Source organism: Drosophila mauritiana, chromosome 2L (assembly GCF_004382145.1).
Source record: "Drosophila mauritiana strain mau12 chromosome 2L, ASM438214v1, whole genome shotgun sequence".
Classification (NCBI taxonomy): Eukaryota; Metazoa; Arthropoda; class Insecta; order Diptera; family Drosophilidae; genus Drosophila; species Drosophila mauritiana.
In genome coordinates, this window is record NC_046667.1 from 10719580 (window position 1) to 10737587 (window position 18008).

The 18008-nt window shown below is 43.6% G+C and overlaps 6 protein-coding genes across 11 annotated transcripts; 3 read left to right on the forward strand and 3 right to left on the reverse strand.

Annotated features, from left to right (window-relative positions):
* Positions 1–580: 580 nt before the first annotated feature.
* Positions 581–5964, reverse strand: LOC117148374 (transmembrane protein 214). Of its 2 annotated transcripts, XM_033315770.1 has the most exons (8): positions 5751–5964; positions 5364–5677; positions 4693–5307; positions 4423–4627; positions 4169–4314; positions 1682–2098; positions 1453–1571; positions 581–1376 (listed from the first exon to the last, which is right to left on the reverse strand). In XM_033315770.1, exons 1-8 carry the CDS (start codon positions 5869–5871, stop codon positions 1262–1264), a joined length of 2052 nt encoding a protein of 683 aa, XP_033171661.1. In that variant the 5' UTR covers positions 5872–5964; the 3' UTR covers positions 581–1261. The 2 variants fall into 2 exon arrangements, with proteins under 2 accessions (XP_033171661.1, XP_033171734.1); XM_033315843.1 differs by lacking the exons at positions 4169–4314; positions 4423–4627; positions 4693–5307; positions 5364–5677; positions 5751–5964 and adding exons at positions 2191–2310; positions 3869–3942 and having other exon boundaries at positions 597–1376.
* Positions 5965–6213: 249 nt separating this feature from the next.
* Positions 6214–7619, forward strand: LOC117148638 (vacuolar protein sorting-associated protein 72 homolog). Its single transcript, XM_033316175.1, has 4 exons — positions 6214–6447; positions 6510–6642; positions 6712–7012; positions 7072–7619. Exons 1-4 carry the CDS (start codon positions 6314–6316, stop codon positions 7557–7559), a joined length of 1056 nt encoding a protein of 351 aa, XP_033172066.1. The 5' UTR covers positions 6214–6313; the 3' UTR covers positions 7560–7619.
* Positions 7620–8259: 640 nt separating this feature from the next.
* Positions 8260–9155, forward strand: LOC117148710 (proline-rich protein HaeIII subfamily 1). Its single transcript, XM_033316300.1, has one exon. The coding sequence runs from the start codon at positions 8275–8277 to the stop codon at positions 8992–8994; it is 720 nt and encodes a 239-aa protein (XP_033172191.1). The 5' UTR covers positions 8260–8274; the 3' UTR covers positions 8995–9155.
* Positions 9156–9219: 64 nt separating this feature from the next.
* Positions 9220–11076, reverse strand: LOC117148520 (DET1 homolog). 2 transcript variants are annotated; one of them, XM_033315971.1, is made up of 2 exons: positions 10046–11076; positions 9220–9988 (listed from the first exon to the last, which is right to left on the reverse strand). In XM_033315971.1, the coding sequence occupies exons 1-2, from the start codon at positions 10988–10990 to the stop codon at positions 9314–9316; spliced, it is 1620 nt and encodes a 539-aa protein (XP_033171862.1). In that variant the 5' UTR covers positions 10991–11076; the 3' UTR covers positions 9220–9313. The 2 variants fall into 2 exon arrangements, with proteins under 2 accessions (XP_033171862.1, XP_033171950.1); XM_033316059.1 differs by having other exon boundaries at positions 9897–9988; positions 10050–11076.
* Positions 11077–11684: 608 nt separating this feature from the next.
* Positions 11685–12330, reverse strand: LOC117136612 (ATP synthase subunit g, mitochondrial). Its single transcript, XM_033298001.1, has 3 exons — positions 12273–12330; positions 12162–12216; positions 11685–12072 (listed from the first exon to the last, which is right to left on the reverse strand). Exons 2-3 carry the CDS (start codon positions 12199–12201, stop codon positions 11813–11815), a joined length of 300 nt encoding a protein of 99 aa, XP_033153892.1. The 5' UTR covers positions 12202–12216; positions 12273–12330; the 3' UTR covers positions 11685–11812.
* A 343-nt stretch (positions 12331–12673) lies between these two features.
* LOC117142937 (wiskott-Aldrich syndrome protein family member 2) lies at positions 12674–17616 on the forward strand. Of its 4 annotated transcripts, XM_033311329.1 has the most exons (7): positions 12674–12867; positions 13798–14606; positions 14779–14880; positions 15520–15600; positions 16343–17022; positions 17089–17338; positions 17397–17616. In XM_033311329.1, the coding sequence occupies exons 2-7, from the start codon at positions 13862–13864 to the stop codon at positions 17573–17575; spliced, it is 2037 nt and encodes a 678-aa protein (XP_033167220.1). In that variant the 5' UTR covers positions 12674–12867; positions 13798–13861; the 3' UTR covers positions 17576–17616. The 4 variants fall into 4 exon arrangements, with proteins under 4 accessions (XP_033167220.1, XP_033173018.1, XP_033173825.1 ...); XM_033317127.1 differs by lacking the exon at positions 15520–15600; XM_033317934.1 differs by lacking the exon at positions 14779–14880.
* The last annotated feature ends 392 nt before the right edge of the window (positions 17617–18008 follow it).

The following is an 18008-nucleotide window of genomic DNA, read 5'->3' on the forward strand; positions in this document are numbered from 1 at the left end:
CCAAGATGACCGTCTAAAAGGGAAATTATGCGGGGAGAATTTAGGCAAATAAAGTTAGAACTCAACTTTGTTACAACAATTAGGAAACAATTTTATCCAATCATGCCATTTCATAAGGACACCTACGCTTATAAATGTTTTAGAAATATAATTACAACTTCCTCAACTTTAAAAGTGCTATTTTTCAAATACGGAACGATTTATAGTGATGTGCACTGCTTTGAATTATTATACACTGCTTAGGAATTCCCCTTCACTGCTTATATGGGCACCAAAAATTCTGGGGAAATTTTAGTTCTTTGACTGCTTGCAAAACACATGAACTGCTTAGTTTCGAGAGAACTATTCTAGAAAAATTCCCCAGGAAATATTACTGATCTAATTTCTAGTCTGTTTTGGGAAATATAAACTGCTTTCAAACCCCTTTTTCAATTTAAACAAGTATGTAGTGTAAGCCATGCTGCCAATGCCAACAGGTGTGTTCAGAATCTTACGATTCATCTATATACCCGAAAAAACGTAATAACGCACAGATAAACATTGAGAAATACGCCTTTACTTCACATCTTTCAATTTTATTTTATTTATGCAAAATCGTGTTTTCCATTAAATATACAAATGAGATTTAAAATCGAATCAAAAGTAACGCGCTATTATGCAAGTATTGGGGAGTCTACAGAAATGTACACACAAATGCAAGAAAACTAGGAGTAAAAGTATAAAAATATATGAATCTATTGTTTGCCTTCAAAATGCAGTTGGAATTGTTAAGTTCAGTTAACACAATAGAGTTAACACTTCGCGTATCGCCACAAAAAAACGCACTTTAATAATTACAATTACAAAATTTCAATGATAGAACTGTTCACAAAACTCTCATGCCGTTGTAAACGAATTTAAAAATAATGTTTTCTCAACTTGGAGAAAAATGTTTAAACACATGTTGTACAACAGAAAATTTCTCGTGTCTTTCACTAATTTATCAGTATCGAGGTTGAATTTACTAGATTGTTAGTGTACACTATCGGCATCCACAAAGATTTGCTCGTATTGCTTTTTCTTAATTAAACTTGACGAGAAGTTGTTGATGAATGTGAATGGCTTCTTGAGTTTCGACTTAAAGAACATTTTCCGGTTTTTTAACTAATTGCGAAAAATTAGGGCTTCCTTCACTATTTACTATGACGCGTATTCTGTTTGCATCTGCTGCAGCTGCTGATGATGTTGCTGTTCGAGAAGTAAGCGTTCCTGACGCTTAAAATCATTTGAGCTTGGCGTATGCGTCGACCTTTTTGTGAAACTGGTTGTAGTACTCCAGGGCGGCGTTGCGCGTCTGGTTCAGCGCCTGATTGATGTTCTCGGGCGAGAGATGGCCACTAAAGAAAGATCACAATCATAAGGGATGCATTCTCGAAGACATTAACGGCCAGGCAGGCAGGCAGGCATACTTACACAAGCACCTTTTCCTTGATGAGCGCGGCAGCCTTTTCATAGCTGCTGGCGGCTAAATCGCTAACGCCAGCGGCAAAAGCTTCGATCTTGCCAGACGAATTGGGCACGTATTGGTCAATCTAAAAAATAGATACAACATATTAACAAAGGAGCCAGAGAGTCACACAGAGATTAATTTAAAACTGGTTTGCCCATGACCTCATCTTCATGGCGACTAAAAGACACTTACGAACTTCGCCACAACGGGCCACTTGGCGCCAAAGTATCCCTTGCCGTTCTGGTAAGCGTTGCAGGCCGCATTCCTCGCCAGCTTCCACAGGTCGCCGGTGGTCTTGATCACCGGCTCGGCGTACGGCGGCACATTAACTTCCGCCCACTTGTAGCCCCGCGCTCCAGCGCCCATGACCGTGTACCAGGACTTCTGGACATGCGGCAGAACTCCGGCATTCTTCAGCACCTTGCCGGTGGCCGATTTTTCGAACACGCCCTTGCCGTTCACTTCGGTATCGTAGCACAGAGCTCCTGCAATCAGGGCGATGATGAAGATGCTACCCAAGGTCCACTTGCAGCATCCGCATTTCTTTTTCTGTGACGCGGCATTCTGTTTGTTCTTCTTCTGCTGCGCGCTGCTCTTCTCCTGGACGCTCTACATAGTAAAAAAATAGAAAATTATTGATAATCTTAATTGCTGGGTATAGTTGATATTGTGGAATCATTCGATTGAGTTAAATTGTTTACCTTTTTGGCGGTCGGCGCTGGTTTGCCGCTCTGTTTGTTACTTTTCGGTTTAACCTGAGCCATTTTCTAACTTAATTTCAATGAGTTTCGATTATGAAGAGTATTTCTAGTTTTCCTCAGCTGTTCGCAAAAGATGTTTAATTATTGATTGTGTTTATCATTGCAATTGTGTTTGCTAAAAAGAATGACGAGACTTTTTGAGCTTTTAAACCGAGCTTTTTTTTGCAACTGAGCCCGATGACCTAAGACTTGAGAGTAAGCTAAAACCGCGAGTGGGGATAATTACAAATTTTAAATACGTAGTTATAATTTCATTTTGTGCAGATCAAAACAAATTAATATTCAATATGCAGCCTATGCTTAATTGGCGTAGATACTTTTTAAGCTAACATTGTCATTTTATTTTAATTTTTTAACACATTTAAATTTCGCACAAATTTAATGCAGAAAACATGTTTTCATTAAATGTGATGTATTCCTGCTGTCCTTAAAAATATATATATTTACTGATTACTTTAAGCGTTGAAAACGAATTTCTCAATTTAAAGTAGTATGAGTATTTTTATAATGGTTATGAACAAATTTAATCTTTTTTTTTTTTAATGTTGAACTGCAAACTTTCACATTTATTGAAAAATAACACACCTTGCCTCTAAATAAAAGTATCATTTACACTCATTCTTTAAATTTCTGTGGACAAAAGAGTTGAATGAACTACGGCTTATGCCCTCTAAATTTCGTCTCTTTTATGCTTTCGGAGTGAAAGAAAGAAAGAATGATGGAAGGCCAGCGAGAATCAGGGTCACTGTGGACATGCCACGTGTTGAAGCAGCCCAAATCTTCAAATGGTTCTCTTTCGCCCCCCCTTTTTGGACCATGGGATTCGGAATCGTGGCGTTGCGAGATTTTCAGGTGAGAGTGCGAAACTGCACCACTGTGCAATAATGAGAGTGAGAGTGCGGAGGAGAGGCGAAGAGAGGAGGAGAGTGCGCACAAGCCGGATGAGCGAGGGGAGTGGGTGAGGGAGCGGAAGGCGAGTGGCCAATCGCAGCTGGAACACACCAGTCAATAGGAAAATAAAAATAAGCCTCAGATCAGCCGAAAATTGGGTGTACTGATAAGAATTTTGACTGATAATGCGGCAATTTATGATGCCCGATGGCCATGCCCACTCTCATTTCGAAAGCAACACGTCTGCTTTGCGCGGAGAAATTTAGCGGCAACTGGAACCCGCATGGCAACGCTATGGGAAAAGTGCAGCTATAGCTGCCACCAATACCAGTGCAAAACGGCGGAATACACAACCGTTAATGATGACACGCACACATATGCACGAAACGCACTTTGCACTACTGCAACAGCAACAATAATTGCGACAACGCGATAATTAAGGTGCGGGCCATTAATTTATGCTCACTCCAGGCTTCAAAAGCCAGTTGAATTGCGGAGAAATTTCGGACGAACGCCGGCTAGCGCTTTCCATCTCTTTCCCGCAGCGACGTCGCGTTGGCAGCGTCCCCCTACAGAACTCTAACTTCATTACCGACTAATTGTACGGCTACTTCTACGTAAAGAGTTTTACTTATGTTAGCTGCAGTTTTATAAGCTCAAGTCATTCTTTTTAACACCGATTGCAATTAATTATTCACTTTTGGACGGCAGTTCTACAAGTTTATACCTTCGTTTTTCTTTTCACTAGAGCAATGTGACCAGAGTACGCAATGTACCAAACCACTCAACTGAAATAGTGTTACCAGAGATGTGCGCAAATTTAAATTTATATACAGTCTTCCTGATTTCATTTAAGTTTGGATAAATGGGTTAAAACGGCTAACAAAATAAGTATATATATGCTATATACTAGTTTTCTAAGAAAACTATGCGAGATAAAACAACACACATTCATCATTCAGCTTTTATCGAACTGAGGTCAGAGCCTTTTGCTTGGAATTGTGTGATATACTTAAGTCGCACTCACCAACAAAACCTCCTTTAAGTCTTCTAGGTGACCTTCGTTTCGCTTGCTTCCCTGCAGTTCTTCGTTCAGAGCCGCCACATCTTGCAGAAAAGAGTGATACACAGTCGACGTAGCTAACTCATGGGTAGACGTGGTCCAATTGTCGTCTGGAAAAAGTTAGGAATTCGATATTAGATAACACATTAAAGATAAGTGTGGGTGTTACTGTTAAACAAAACTCCAATTAAATGGCTTTTCACAGCTGTAGATCGTACCTATAGCTTTCAGTAGCAGTAGACTGGGCAATTGTTGCTTCTTGTAGTTCATGCGCCACACCCTGAGGCAATCATCTCTGCCGCTGCTGAGCAGACAACTAATACAGCCTTCGATCTCATTAGTCTGCTTGGAGCCAGGGCTTATCTCCCGTAAGAGCGTAAGGAATATGTTGGCATGCCTCACAGGACTGTTGATATAGTTTTGCTACACACAGGAGGAAGAGAGGTCAGTGAAACAATGGGATAACTAGCAATGGTTTTCATCCTTACAAGCAACAAACGCGCACTACGCTTCAGACTTTGCTGCCATTCCTTCGGCAGGTTGTTATATGGTGCATTCAGCGCATTGTAAGTGGCAAAGAACTCCTGCTGGTTGATCTGCAGAGGATCCGCCGTCTTCCGGGCAGCTGCTGCACTCAGAGCCCGCTCCATATACTCGACCACAAACTTGGTATACTGCTTTAGCTCCAGGTTGGGCAGCATCAGGTTCTGCCACACGCGAACACCCTCGTTTAGCGACTGATAGCCACCTTGTCCGATGGCCCACAGGATGCTCAGGCAGATGTTGCTGCGGTTCTGATAGGAGTTTCTTAGCAACGCAGTCTTGGCCAGGTTCCTAGAGCAAATGTTCGGCCAGTTTTGACCGATCAACTGTAGGATGAGCTTGTAACCTGCCACTGTCTGATTGTTGTTTAGATCCGTTGACATGCTATCCAGCAGGGAGTAAAAGAAATACTCCAGGTTTTGCTCGCCCACACTGCCCAGAAACTCCACAATCGAGTACTTAAGCGAGGTGCTGGCCAAGTTGCTGGGATACTGAGCCGAGCGGCCGGAGAAGATGGGATCGCAGTCATAGGACAAGGCTTCATTGAAGTATAGCGCAATCTGGGGGATAACGATAGGTAAGCAAGGATTTTTGAACATTCCCTTAGGAAACGTACGTGGCTTAACCAGCGCAGCTCGGAGCCAGGACAACTGAGCTTCACCTGCTCCAGTTGGGCAGCAAAATCATCCCGGGTGATGTTCCTCAAGGCCAGCTCCAGGGTCTTTGGCTTCGAAGCGGCTGCCGACGTGGTCCTTTTCTGGGTCGAGGCATTCTTTGCGGTATGCTTTTTAACTGGCGACTTATTGGCTTTTGAGGAAGATGAGGCACTTGAACTGGATTTAGCTGGGGAATGGGACTTGCTATTGTTGTTGTTGCTACTGCTGCTGGTGCCACTGGAGCCGAACAAATTGCGATACCGCTGAGTTGGCACTGCGAAGTGAATAAAAGGGCAGGCGCAAACATGTAATCGCATTGCCAGGTGCACTTTTTGAAAGATTCTTACACAGCTCCTCCAGTTTGGGTAACTGGGCCGCGATGCGCTTCTGCTCGTTGTGCGCAGACACCTTCTTGTCCAGGTTCTTTTGCTTGCGCGACTTGGTGACCACCTCCCATTGTTCCGACATGTTGCGAGCAGTCTTTCAATCGATGGTATTAAATGAAATCGGGAAATGCAAGCGGCCGGCAGAATAAAAAGCAACAAGCCAAGAGTGTGGCCAACGCGACCTTAAAATGATGTGGCCTACTTTAAGTGGTTGAATTACCGATAGCTTTTTAATGTGATTTTAAAGCAGCTGCCTGCTTTTTGTTGTGATACATATATTAAATAAGTAAATAAATTTAGCTATGTTTTAAATGTGTTTGTAGAGCTGCCAATTGCAGTTAAATTGCAGGAGAAACAATTTTCCTTACCAGGGCTGCAACTCATACCAAAGTTGTAAGGCCTCTGCGATATATACTACATTTGCTGCATTGGTCACACTGCTCTGCTTGTTTACATTTACAAATAAAATATTATTATTATTAAATACCTACTTTAAATCATAGTTTCTATATATAAATAAAAAAATGGCTGCTTCGCGCTCACGGCGCAACAATGCCGGCAACAAAATAGCTCGTTTGCTCAATGAGGAAGAGGAGGACGACTTTTACAAAACGTCCTATGGTGGATTTCAGGAGGACGAAGAGGATAAGGAATACGAGTGAGTAATCTAATAATTTGAAGAAATTTGAATGCACAAGCCATATAAAATCCACTCTGCAGGCAAAAAGACGAAGAGGAAGATGTGGTGGACTCCGACTTCAGTATCGATGAGCACGATGAGCCCGTTTCGGATCAGGAAGAGGCGCCCGAGAAAACACGGAAACGCGGTGGCGTTAACACAAAGGCCTATAAGGTGCGAACTATACATAAAATACTTAATAATCGTGTGATTACTTTGAATGAGTTCTAATGATTTCCGCAGGAAACAAAGCCTGCGGTCAAAAAAGACACTAAGGCAACACCGGCCCTGCACAAGAAACGACCTGGTGGTGGGGTAACAAAACGGCGGGCACGTCCACGCTTCACGGTCCTCGATTCCGGTCGCAAATCCATACGCACTTCCACGGCCATCAAGACACAGGCTACCAAAATACGCCTCAAAGAATTGGACGATGCCCGCAAGCGCAAAAAGAAGAAGGTGCGTGTGGAGGACTACATGCCCACGCAGGAGGAGCTGCTGGAGGAGGCCAAAATAACCGAGGAAGAAAACACTAAATCTTTGGGTGGGTATCTAAAGCAACCAAGGCAGCAGCTATTTTACAATCTGCTGGTGCATTCACAGAAAAATTCCAGAAAATGGAGCTGGAGAAGAAGAAATCACGTCCCACCAAGCGCACGTTCTCCGGGCCCACGATACGCTATCACTCGCTAACCATGCCAGCGATGCGGAAGCCCACTCGCGGAGCTAACCCAGCGGTCGATTCAAAGGATCTAGCTGGGAAGTGCGAACGCACTTTCGTCACCATCGAGAACGATTTTAATGACAAGGTGTTTCAGAACCTCTTCCGCCACAAGGCGCCTCCCAAAGCCAGCAATGGCATCTGTCCAATCACCAGGCTGCCAGCCCGCTACTTTGACCCGATCACACAGCAGCCATACTACAGCATCCAGGCCTTTAAGATCCTGCGCGAGGCGTACTACATGCAGCTGGAACAGCAAGGCGGCGGCAGCGAGCAACCTGAGCTGGCGAAATGGCTGGAATGGCGCAAGCTGGTCAAGGAGAATCGTCTGAAGGCTTCAGCAGCTACCAACAAAAACGGAGATAACTAATAATGCTACCAATTTTATATTTTTCGAATAAAAAGTTATACAACATTTTCGAAACCTTAATGAGAAATCACAAACTACTCTTTGTACAACCCTCGTCAATTTCAGGCAGTACCAAACGATTACCTAATATATTTCATACAATTGCGACAATGGAAAAGTAGTACATAGGGTATTTCCCAAAACGTTATCTTTAAAAAGTATTTATAATCAACGCACAGTCTGTTTTGATTTTATTTATCAGCAGCATCCGGTTTATTGACTTAAGATGTTGATAACACAGTTTAACCAAAAGAAAGTTTATCTTACTAATCTAATTTATATAAAACCCATTTATTACCTTTTAGTATCTAATTTTAATTGCCGCTCTATATAAAAGTTTAGTTGTCTTAATAATAAAAGCGTCGCAGTCTTCTATCAAGAGTATTTAAAAGAATTGTTTCGCTTAATTTGCGTCAAATTGATAAGCAAACAGTCTCTCTGTGCAATATATAACAAAATCTGGAGGAAATGAGATTGTTCCGACACCTAATACGTAATGAATAAGTATGAGTACTTGCCCAATTTTGAGACATTACATTAATTATAAGCTCATTTTATTCTCTATTTATAATCTAATGGCGAAGTATTGTTCATTTCCGAATGAAATTGTTTTTCAATCCGAAACTCTTACAGGGAATTAATTCAGTGGACCCTGCCGCAACCTTGTCGCATCTGTATGTTTTCGTCGACTTATCAAAGTCAACGCACGCGCTGGCTATTTGAATTGTCTGAACGGGAACGGGACAAGGTATTGTGTGAGCAAGATTTAGTCATACCCGTGAGCTTAGATCAAACGAACGTTGTGCGATTAAACGGAGAAATGAAGAGCTGTGCGGCGATTGGAGTCCTCCTGGTACTGCTACTCCAGTACGAAGTGGTCCGAACGGACAGCGATAGCAGCGACAGCAGCAGCAGCAGTGGAGAGAAGAAGCACAAGCACTCCAAGACGGAGCACAAGTACAATTATCCTGCATATCCCAGTCCGGGCTATCTTCCGTATCCACATATGGGAGGCTATCCTACATATCCCTACAATCCGTACATGCAGTATCCTCCTTATGCTCAAATGGGAGGCTATCCTTCATATCCCTATAATCCGTACATGGCCCCACCACCACCACCACCGCCACAGCCGCAACAAGCTCCGCCACCACCAATGTATCCACCCGGCCCGTCCGGATATCCAGGCGGCTATCCACCGCAGGGGGGTCCCGGACAGAATCCCGGTAACAACCCAAATGCGATCCCCAATCAGCCTCAGCCGCAGCAGCCTGCTAGCGGCCCGGGATCAGGGCCTGCTCCGAACTATCCTCCAGGCGGCTCGAGCGTTATTAATCACTCCCTTAAGGTCAACAAAGAATACAACGAGGACGGTCACCACAAATCTTCAACGTAGTCGCAGTCGAGATACAATGTTACATGAAACTTTAAACGTCGGATTGGGCCTCAAGTTTCAAGTCGGCCTTCAATACAATGTAGAAATGTCGAATTAATTTAAACAGTACTTGAAATATCACAGTCTTTGATTAAATAAAAGAAAGAAATGTTCTCTTAACATTGTAATTAAAGACATAACAGTAAAGACATAACTGAAATAACTGAAACATAAGGCGAAACGAGATATTTTAGTATCACATATATTTCATAATATAAAAGGTACTTTGTTATGTTTTATACCAAAATGTACAAAAGCATGTATGTACATATTGGGCAGTCTACTTTTCCACTATGGTGCCGTGGTTGTACAGGTGCACGTGGTAGACGTAGCTGTTCATGCATTTCTGGATACTGAGCACTAGTGGGTCAAAGGGATGCCAAATAAAGGCGCACAATTCCCGTGGCGCCAGAGAATTTAAATGCCGGCGGGCCGTGGCGTACAGTCTAAACTTGATCGAATCCGTGGCACGGTCAACAAACACAATAGGTTCGTTGGAGCAGCGATGGGGTTGCTCTAGAGGAGACATGTACCGACTGTCATATCTAAATTCGTTGAACTTTAGATAGGGCGACGAGGAGAGGCTCTGGGAGCTGAGTGGAATGCTGGGGTTGAAGCGCAAGGCCGTATGTCGATCGACGGAGACCGATTCATTGGTATCCGCAAAGGTATGCCTTAGGAAAAAATGCATGGGCAATGAAGGTGCATCACCGAATTGCAGCGATCGATCATTGCTCATATAGTCATTGAATTTCAGTAAGATGTGCAGCAGGTTGATGGAATATTCCGGATAAACGCCAACCACTTCCTCGCCAGTTATGGTGTAGAATACATACAAGCGGCGCAGTGATGTAGCCATGGGCATGGTATCGGTATCTTTTGGCCGCTCTTCATAGCGCAACATCAGAAGTTCATCGTTCACCAGATGCATTCTCTCCATGATCATGTGCTCTATCTAAATGAGGTGTGTAAGGATGTGAAGACCGTTGTCACTCTTTATGAAGTTACTTACATACTCAAAGTTTTTATAAAACGACTTCTGACTATCCGTCGGGTTGCCACTTTTATCATTAATTTGGCGGTACTGGAAGCTAAGGACGCGCTGTTTAATGTGCGTTATGGGCAAAACTGTGGTGGCGTCTAGGTTGTCAAAGTCTGTGGTAGCCTTCTCGATAAAGTCCCTCGGCCGGGGACCAATCGTCTCCTGCTGGTGGAACTTACCGTCATTCACCCAATAGACGTAAACGCACTGATGCAGGCGGGACATCATCATCACTGTTGATCCAAACACGGAAATCCCATGATTGTGGGCAATGACGATGGAGTCGTTGGGCAGGATTAGTCTATCTGTGACGACGCCTAGCTTCAAATCCACCAGAAAGAACACATACGAGAAGGCATCCACTTTGTCGAACAGATCTGGGTACCGTACGTAGTCTTCGACCGGCAGAGCGCCGCGCACAACGGTCATGGCAGCCAGCATGGCATAACGACCGTCTTCCAGGAACACACTGAACTCCCGATGCAGATAGTAGAGGCCAAAGTCGCCCTGGCATAGATTTAGCGTCTCTTTTGTGGGAAATAGGCGTTCAAAGATCTGGCTCTTGAGTATGCTGTCCTGGCTACTAAAGAACTCGTCACTGCCCACATTCGCCTGGCGAATCAGTTCTCCCACCGCCGCACAACTGGAACCCCCGTAGCTGTATATGAGCAGGCTGCGCTGATCCTGCGAGAAGGCCAGCAGTTTCCTGCCATCCGGCGTGAACTTGCGCAGGTAGATCGGCGGAATGGTAATCGAGTCAATGGTCAGGCAAGGTGTGATGCACTTGTAGAAGAGACGTTCGTAGGCCAACAGCGGCATCCTGCCCGGCTGTTGGCCCACGTTGGTGTATCCGGACTCGCGGTTCTGCAGCAGATGCACGAGGTTGTGCGATTTTAGGCGCTTCTCGTAAGCCATTCTGACAGATCCTGGCAAAGTTCTGTCGAATTCCTATTCCTATGTCAGCCGGCTTCTTCTTCCGATCGGAAGGTAACTAAAGTGGAGTGTGACCGTAGTTAGATTACAAAAATATACTCTGGCTACAAAAGTTTAGTTGTTAAACAAATATAAGTAATAATAATAATGCTTTTCAAATATAAACGTTATTTATAAATAAAAGAATTTAATACAACTAACTTTACTTTGCCTTCAAAAATGTGTTAAGAAATTATCCATGAAAAACAAGCTTAGATATATATATATATTTTGTTTTAAAATAATAATAAGTCTTGCGTGCTAAGTATATTATGTATTTCTGAACCATTAGCCTCTTTGATTACGACATTGACATTGTTTCATAAACATATTCAAATTTGATTTATATATTACATATATTCTTTAATTTTTATCATTTTACCCAGAAAAAGCTTGTTTACTAATACGAAAGCGCTGCAAGAAATATGTTTAAAAATCGAAGATTTCTAGATACTGAAAATCGTTTCTCAGTCGTACACTTTCGTAAATGTCCTTTCAACAAAGCCGAGCAAACAATTTTCGTTTTAGTTCGAAATTTCGATTTAAAGTTAGGGTTTACATCACCTCATCTTTAGCTTACACTTATACCGCGCAAACGTTCTAACGGTTTTCAGAAAACAATGTATTTTATCGAAAATTTTCGGAATTTTAAATTACTATTTCACTTTATTCAGAGTCGAAATGTTCGCAGACATATAAATATACACATCTGTTAGGGATTACGTTGCCCATTCCAGTGACTGCCAAGCGGAAACTATAGTAAGCTTAGACATTGTAGCCCACAATGTGACGCTTGCCGATGCACTCGCCGATGTAGAACCAGAAGATGACCTCGGCGGTCACCAGGGTGTTAAGCCAGGCCTCGCGAACGGTGAGGTTCTTGTAGGCGCCGGTCTTGGCTCCCTTGATGATGTTGCCCAGTCCCTGGCGGATGGCCGGAATATCGGCGGGCGTCGGGGGTGTCAGTTCCACCTTGGCGTACTTCAGGAACACGTCCAGTTGTGGCCTCGCCTGTGTGAGGAGCCCTGCAAAAAGTGATCATTACATAATTTTGCGATTGACAGGCGCCGAATTTGGTGTAGCCATTCGATTGCATTCGATTCACGACACTCACTGTTCACAAGTCCTGATCCCTTGGTAGCCAAACTCGCCATCTTTTCAATTTGGTTCTGCAAGCAGTTGGAATTATACAAGAGGAAATCAACGAAATGTGCGGAAAACTTACCTATTCAGTGTGCGACGAAACAGAGATGTTATGCATTGGGGCCAGGGCTGGAGCACTTGTTATCGATCGGCGAATAAATACCAAAAACTAAAAAATACCAAATATACAATTAAAAAGTTAATGCAAAAAACTGCAACCAGTAAAAAATAACGTTATTAAACTAACTGAAGCTAGAGTTAAAATAAAATTGAAAAAAAAAATTTTAATATTCCTTTTTATACAGTAAATAAGCAATATGAAATGAGTAACTGAAAATTCCGTTGCTTAATTTATTGAAATATCGTAATTAAAATAAATATTACGTTAATATAAAAATACCTTTTTTCCCACCGAATCGTGCAGTAACAAGTATATTTGTCTGACTTTCGTCTATGATGAATCCCTGTAGTATTTTCGAACCACAAAGCTTCGGTCACACTGCAAAGGTGTGGAAATCTTAGTTTCCACAAAACGAGCAAATATTTGCAGTTTTCAAGTCCCAAATTGGCTAATTAGAGTTCACATCGGATCGAATTTGCCACCGAACCCCCGAAACGGAAGTGGCTGCTTAATGTTTGTTGTGGTCCCAGCCGCCAAACGAAAAGTGTGACGGGCGGTGAGTGTGCGAGGTGCTGTAAAGTGAGGTGGACTGTGTAAAGCTAAGCTGCGCCGTTCAAAATCAAAATCGCAGCAGCCACTACGATTAGAAAGTGTGAGAGATACATTTGTGTGCATTGTTGCGTTTTAGTGCGAATGTTTCAGTGCGAAAATCTGAAAGAGTCAGCCGTTCCGTCCCACACATATATATGTACATTTACTTGGGTGCTGCTGCTGCGGTTCGTGCGTGTGTGTGAGTGCGTGACGGTATAATTTGCGTTGGTGGGAGGCCCCCGACCGATATACGTATATGCACGTATGGAATAGGTGCCCACGTAAAGGCCCCAGGTCGTAGCACCCAGAAACTGCCACCGAAAAGGGGGGCATTATCGACTAATCTCGCCGGAACTGCAAGGTGCATCTTGCGGGGGTGACTTGGGCGTTACGCCCTTATCACCTCCCTTTGGGTATCGTTTCCGTGGGGTGTGGTCCAGACGTCGAGTTCGCCAGTCGCGCATATCACAAAACAATTCAAATGGAATTTTGTTGATTGCAATTAACACGTCTTACATGGATACGCGTCTCGTGAAATCTTCTGCAATAACTATTCTGAGTCTTATTCATAGACGGTTTAGTATAGTGATGACAAAACTTCTTTTAAACGAATTTTGATAGTATCCAATGAACGTTTTAAGCGTCTACTTTTACGAAAATTTATAAACAAAGCTAAACGACAATTTGGGGATTACTATTTAATCGGAAATGCCTTCAATTGATAATAAGCATTAAAGGAAATTATTTAAAAACTGAACGTTCTTTTTATTATTGATCTTAATTTGGCATGAGATTATATAGTAAATCAGTGAATAAAGGGTTTTATATTTCATAAATCTTTAATGCATTAATTCATATTAAAACAATATTGACTATTTATTAATTCCGTTTTCAGTCGATGAGGACGCGCTAATTTACGGGTGTGCCAAGTTGGAGATAATTGTCAATAGCGCCCGACCATGCCGCTGCCCAAACGATCGATAGAACCCGTGCATGTGGCCCGCTCCGTGTATCAGCAGGATGAGCTGCAGTCCGTGGAGCTGGAGACGGTTACCAACACCACGCTGACGAACATCATTCGCCAGCTGTCCTCGCTGTCCAAGCACGCAGAGGATGTGTTCGGTGAACTGGCCCGCGACGTGGGCAACATCGGGGATCGGGCTAACTCGCTGCAGGCGCGCATCGATCGCCTGGCTATCAAAGTGACCCAGCTGGACAGCACAGTTGAGGAGGTACCCTTGACGGACATTACCCGAAAGAAGGCCTTCAAGTCGGCCAAGGTGTTCGATCAGCAGATCTTCTCGCGCGCCACCATGCCGGCGCCCATGATGGACACATATGCACAGTGCGACAAGCCGCCGCCCCTCGACAAGCTCAACGTCTATCGAGACGATGGCAAGGATGGTCTTAAGTTCTACACGGATCCGAACTACTTCTTTGAGTTGTGGCGACAGGAGATGTTGAAGGATACCGAACGTGTGATGCACGACAAGGGCAAGAAGCTGAACAGACCGCGGCAGGAAGGTGGAGCCGGCGGAGCGGCTGGACGTGGCAATAAGAAACAGAAGACCAAGATAAGGGTGCCGCACAATACACGCGAACAGCAGCGACAACGTGCACTGGTGCACGGCGAGACATTGATGCCCAACAACGTCATCTACCGCACACCGAATTCCATGGTCAACGAAGAAGCCGGATACGGAAGTAAGTACTTGGCGAAAGGGATTGGTCTCCGTGTGAGCCAAGTATTCAGTGCGAACCAAATTCATAGGCTGTTATTGGAACGTTCGTTTCGCGCACTGACTATTTGCACCTGTCTTGCTATTGAATGGTACATATGTTTTAATTATCAATTATGTCCTGTCTGCCCGTGTAGTTCAGCTAGTCAAAATACAGACTGTGGGCGAGGCTGACATCGATTTGCGGCAAAGCACTCTCGATGCGCACCACCAAGTTGTCGGTAATATCCAAGACGTAGGTACGATGATGGGGCCACGTAGCTTTCATTTCCGCCCGGCTGACATCCCACGATACAGATGTACCCGCCATTCATTCACCTACTTCACTCAAAAGCTCGCTAGTTTTCGATGCGCTTCAAAACCCAGTTCGAAGATCACTAATTTGTATTATTTTGAAGTTGCTGTTAATTGAAATTAACCCACACAATCACGACCCAGAGAAAGGTGACCGAAACAAAGTTGCCAGAGCTTAAAACATAAATTAAATCCATGGTACTTAACAAGAATTCAATGCAAAGGTTGCTTAAAATCTCAGATACAGTATATATTCGCTTTAATTTATTATTATTACACCATTTTGCTGCCAGTCTAGTTCATTCTCCTGTAAGTTAGCAAGACTCGCGACCTTGATTTGTCTCTAATTTGAATTCAGTGACTTTTTCCCAATGAAGTACGCCTTGTTGATGGTAAATACGGTCAGAGAACCTTACAGTTTCATTCTCCGAATGGTCGATTATTATTCGCAGCTTTTATTTATTTGCATGTTGTTTTTATGAACTACTCTTTCATTGTTTTTGGTAATGATATTAATGAACGTGAACATAAATAAGCATTGTAATTACGAATGGATCAATCGCGCATAACCATCTCATTTACAGATACAGTAAAGCCTTATAATATGCTTTCGCATTTGGAGAATAACAGTAATGTCACCAAGCAAACCGCCGTTGCGATTGCAGGTTAGACATCCACACACCTTTTAGCAAGCTCAGTAAAGACTGTATATGTTCTTTCACACGCTTCTATACCCATTACCTTTTACTAGCAATCCTTTTTGAGTTCCTTTAGCATTTGTGTGTACAGAGAACACTCTCTTTTTCAAACTATCAATCGGAATGGCGATGATTAATGAGTTTCATTGGTCATGCAAAGTGCAGATTTAATATCTCAAAACACTGTAAACTAGTCACCTTCTTTCTAACTTGCAATTTGAATGTAATGTGTGTGCACATTATGTTTACAATGCATCTGGCATTTTGCATAATACTTTAATTCATTTCATACTCGCGATTCGTGATTGAGCCGCAGTTTTTGTTTAGGATCCTCCTATCTTTCTGTTGTAGTTCAGTCAATTTCCATATCTACGTCTACATGTCACTCTGCAGCTTTACTAATTCCTTTCTGTAGCCACATCTTATTCTACGAAAGTATCTCTAAATTGTTTTCTGTGCAACGAGCTAACAAAGACTTTTAATCGGATGTTTGTATATTCATCAAAATTTCTATTCGAGTCCTGCGGCCTCAGCGCTCTCAACTGCACAGAAATTTGGAATTGCTTGTAATTACATATATGTCTTATTGTTCCTCGAGTGTAATTACAAAATAATTGGCGTGTTTTTAAATGAGATGTGTGTCCTGTAAAAACGTTTATTTTAATGGGTGTTAGTCAACGGCTCTAATATCTCACATTCGTTTTTCTAGATATGGGAGTGTACGATACACGTCCGCCTCGTCCTAACTCGATCGAATTGAACCGAAGCTATCAGTCGGAGCAGATCGATGGTAGCACCTACGAGCAGCTTCCTCCGCAGATGGGCAATCAGTATGCTGCCACCTTCGGCAACGGCATGGGTGGCCCCCAGCAGATGCACATGCAGCATCAGCAGATGTATGACGCCGGGATGTATCAGTCGCATGCGCTGTACGGCCAAACTGGACAGGGTGTGATGTCGCCGGAGCCCATCTACGGACCGGGAACACCGTCGCGTAACAAACCGCGTCCGTCGCAGCCGCCACCGGCTCCGCCGTCGAATGGCAGCGGTGGTGGCACGCCCACAGCCTCCAATGCCAACACTCCGACAAGAGGCAGAAGTATGTCGACCAGTCGGGATGCCTTGCCACCGCCTCCACCAGTTCCAGACGTCATTTCACCAATGTCCGGCATGAACGGAGTCAACAGCGGGCATATGGCGGCCAAACTGCTTGGCCGGGCAAACAGTTCGTCGGGAGCTGGATCTCCGCAGATGACTCCCAACAGCGTCCAGAATGCCAACGATATGGTCATGACGCAGCTGAGCAATACTTTCCACAGCATCGGTATGGCGGGCAATCAACTGAACTCCCTTAGCGACTTGCCGCCACCGCCGCCGGTTCCAGATCAGGTTAGTTGCTCACTGATGGCTGTTAATAAATCACAATTTGGTTTAATTTGTGGTAAAACCTTGCAGCACTCGCCTAAGATGTCGCCACCTAATGCCGCGCCACCACCGCCGCCGCCACCGCCTCCAGTAGAGGAAGGCATGGGCAGTGGCAACCAACACACGCTGCGCCCGCACCAAATTCTTCCCAAATCACTGGCCAATGGCGAAATGCAGCAGCCCGGCCAACAAAATGGTGTGCCTCACATTGTCGCACCCAAGAAGATGCTGCCTCCATTCCATGACCCACGCAACGACTTGATGAAGGCCATTCGAGATGGTAAGTAATTGCAATTTTAGTTTCGAATGCAAAAATATCATCAAATTAATCTTTCCAGGTATTACTCTACGCAAAGTTGAAAAGTCGGAGCAAAAGGAAATTGAACGAAACGCGGCGCCATTGGATGTGGCTTCAATCTTGGCCAGACGTGTGGCTATCGAATTATCCGAGTCCGAGGATTCGGATAGCGAAGACGACAGCGAGGGCTGGATGGAACCGAACGAAACATCGGCTTGATCCCTGATTAACTCGTTAAAGCCTGACATAATTCTAAAAAACAAAAAGAAGAAGTAATTCCAAAGAGAATTAATCCATACGATGGTCGAAACCAAGCGTGGTATGAAATTGGATTACACAAAAGCACCAAAGCTTTTCTACCACCCTTTATACAATATACACCTAATCCTAAATAATATGTCTAAAATCAAAAGTTTAATTGAATTGTATATACACCATCGAGTAATTATCGTTAAATTAATCGCTATAGTGAACGCATTTGCATTTTAAGCCTAGACGACAATCCATTGAAAGCGATTTCAAAGACTTGCTAATTTTGTTCGCTTCTTTGGAGTCAAGGTCTGAGTAGAAATGGGCTATTGTATCATAGTAGTCGGTGTTTGGATATTAAATTATAAATAATCGATATTATCACTGAACTCAATCCTACCCC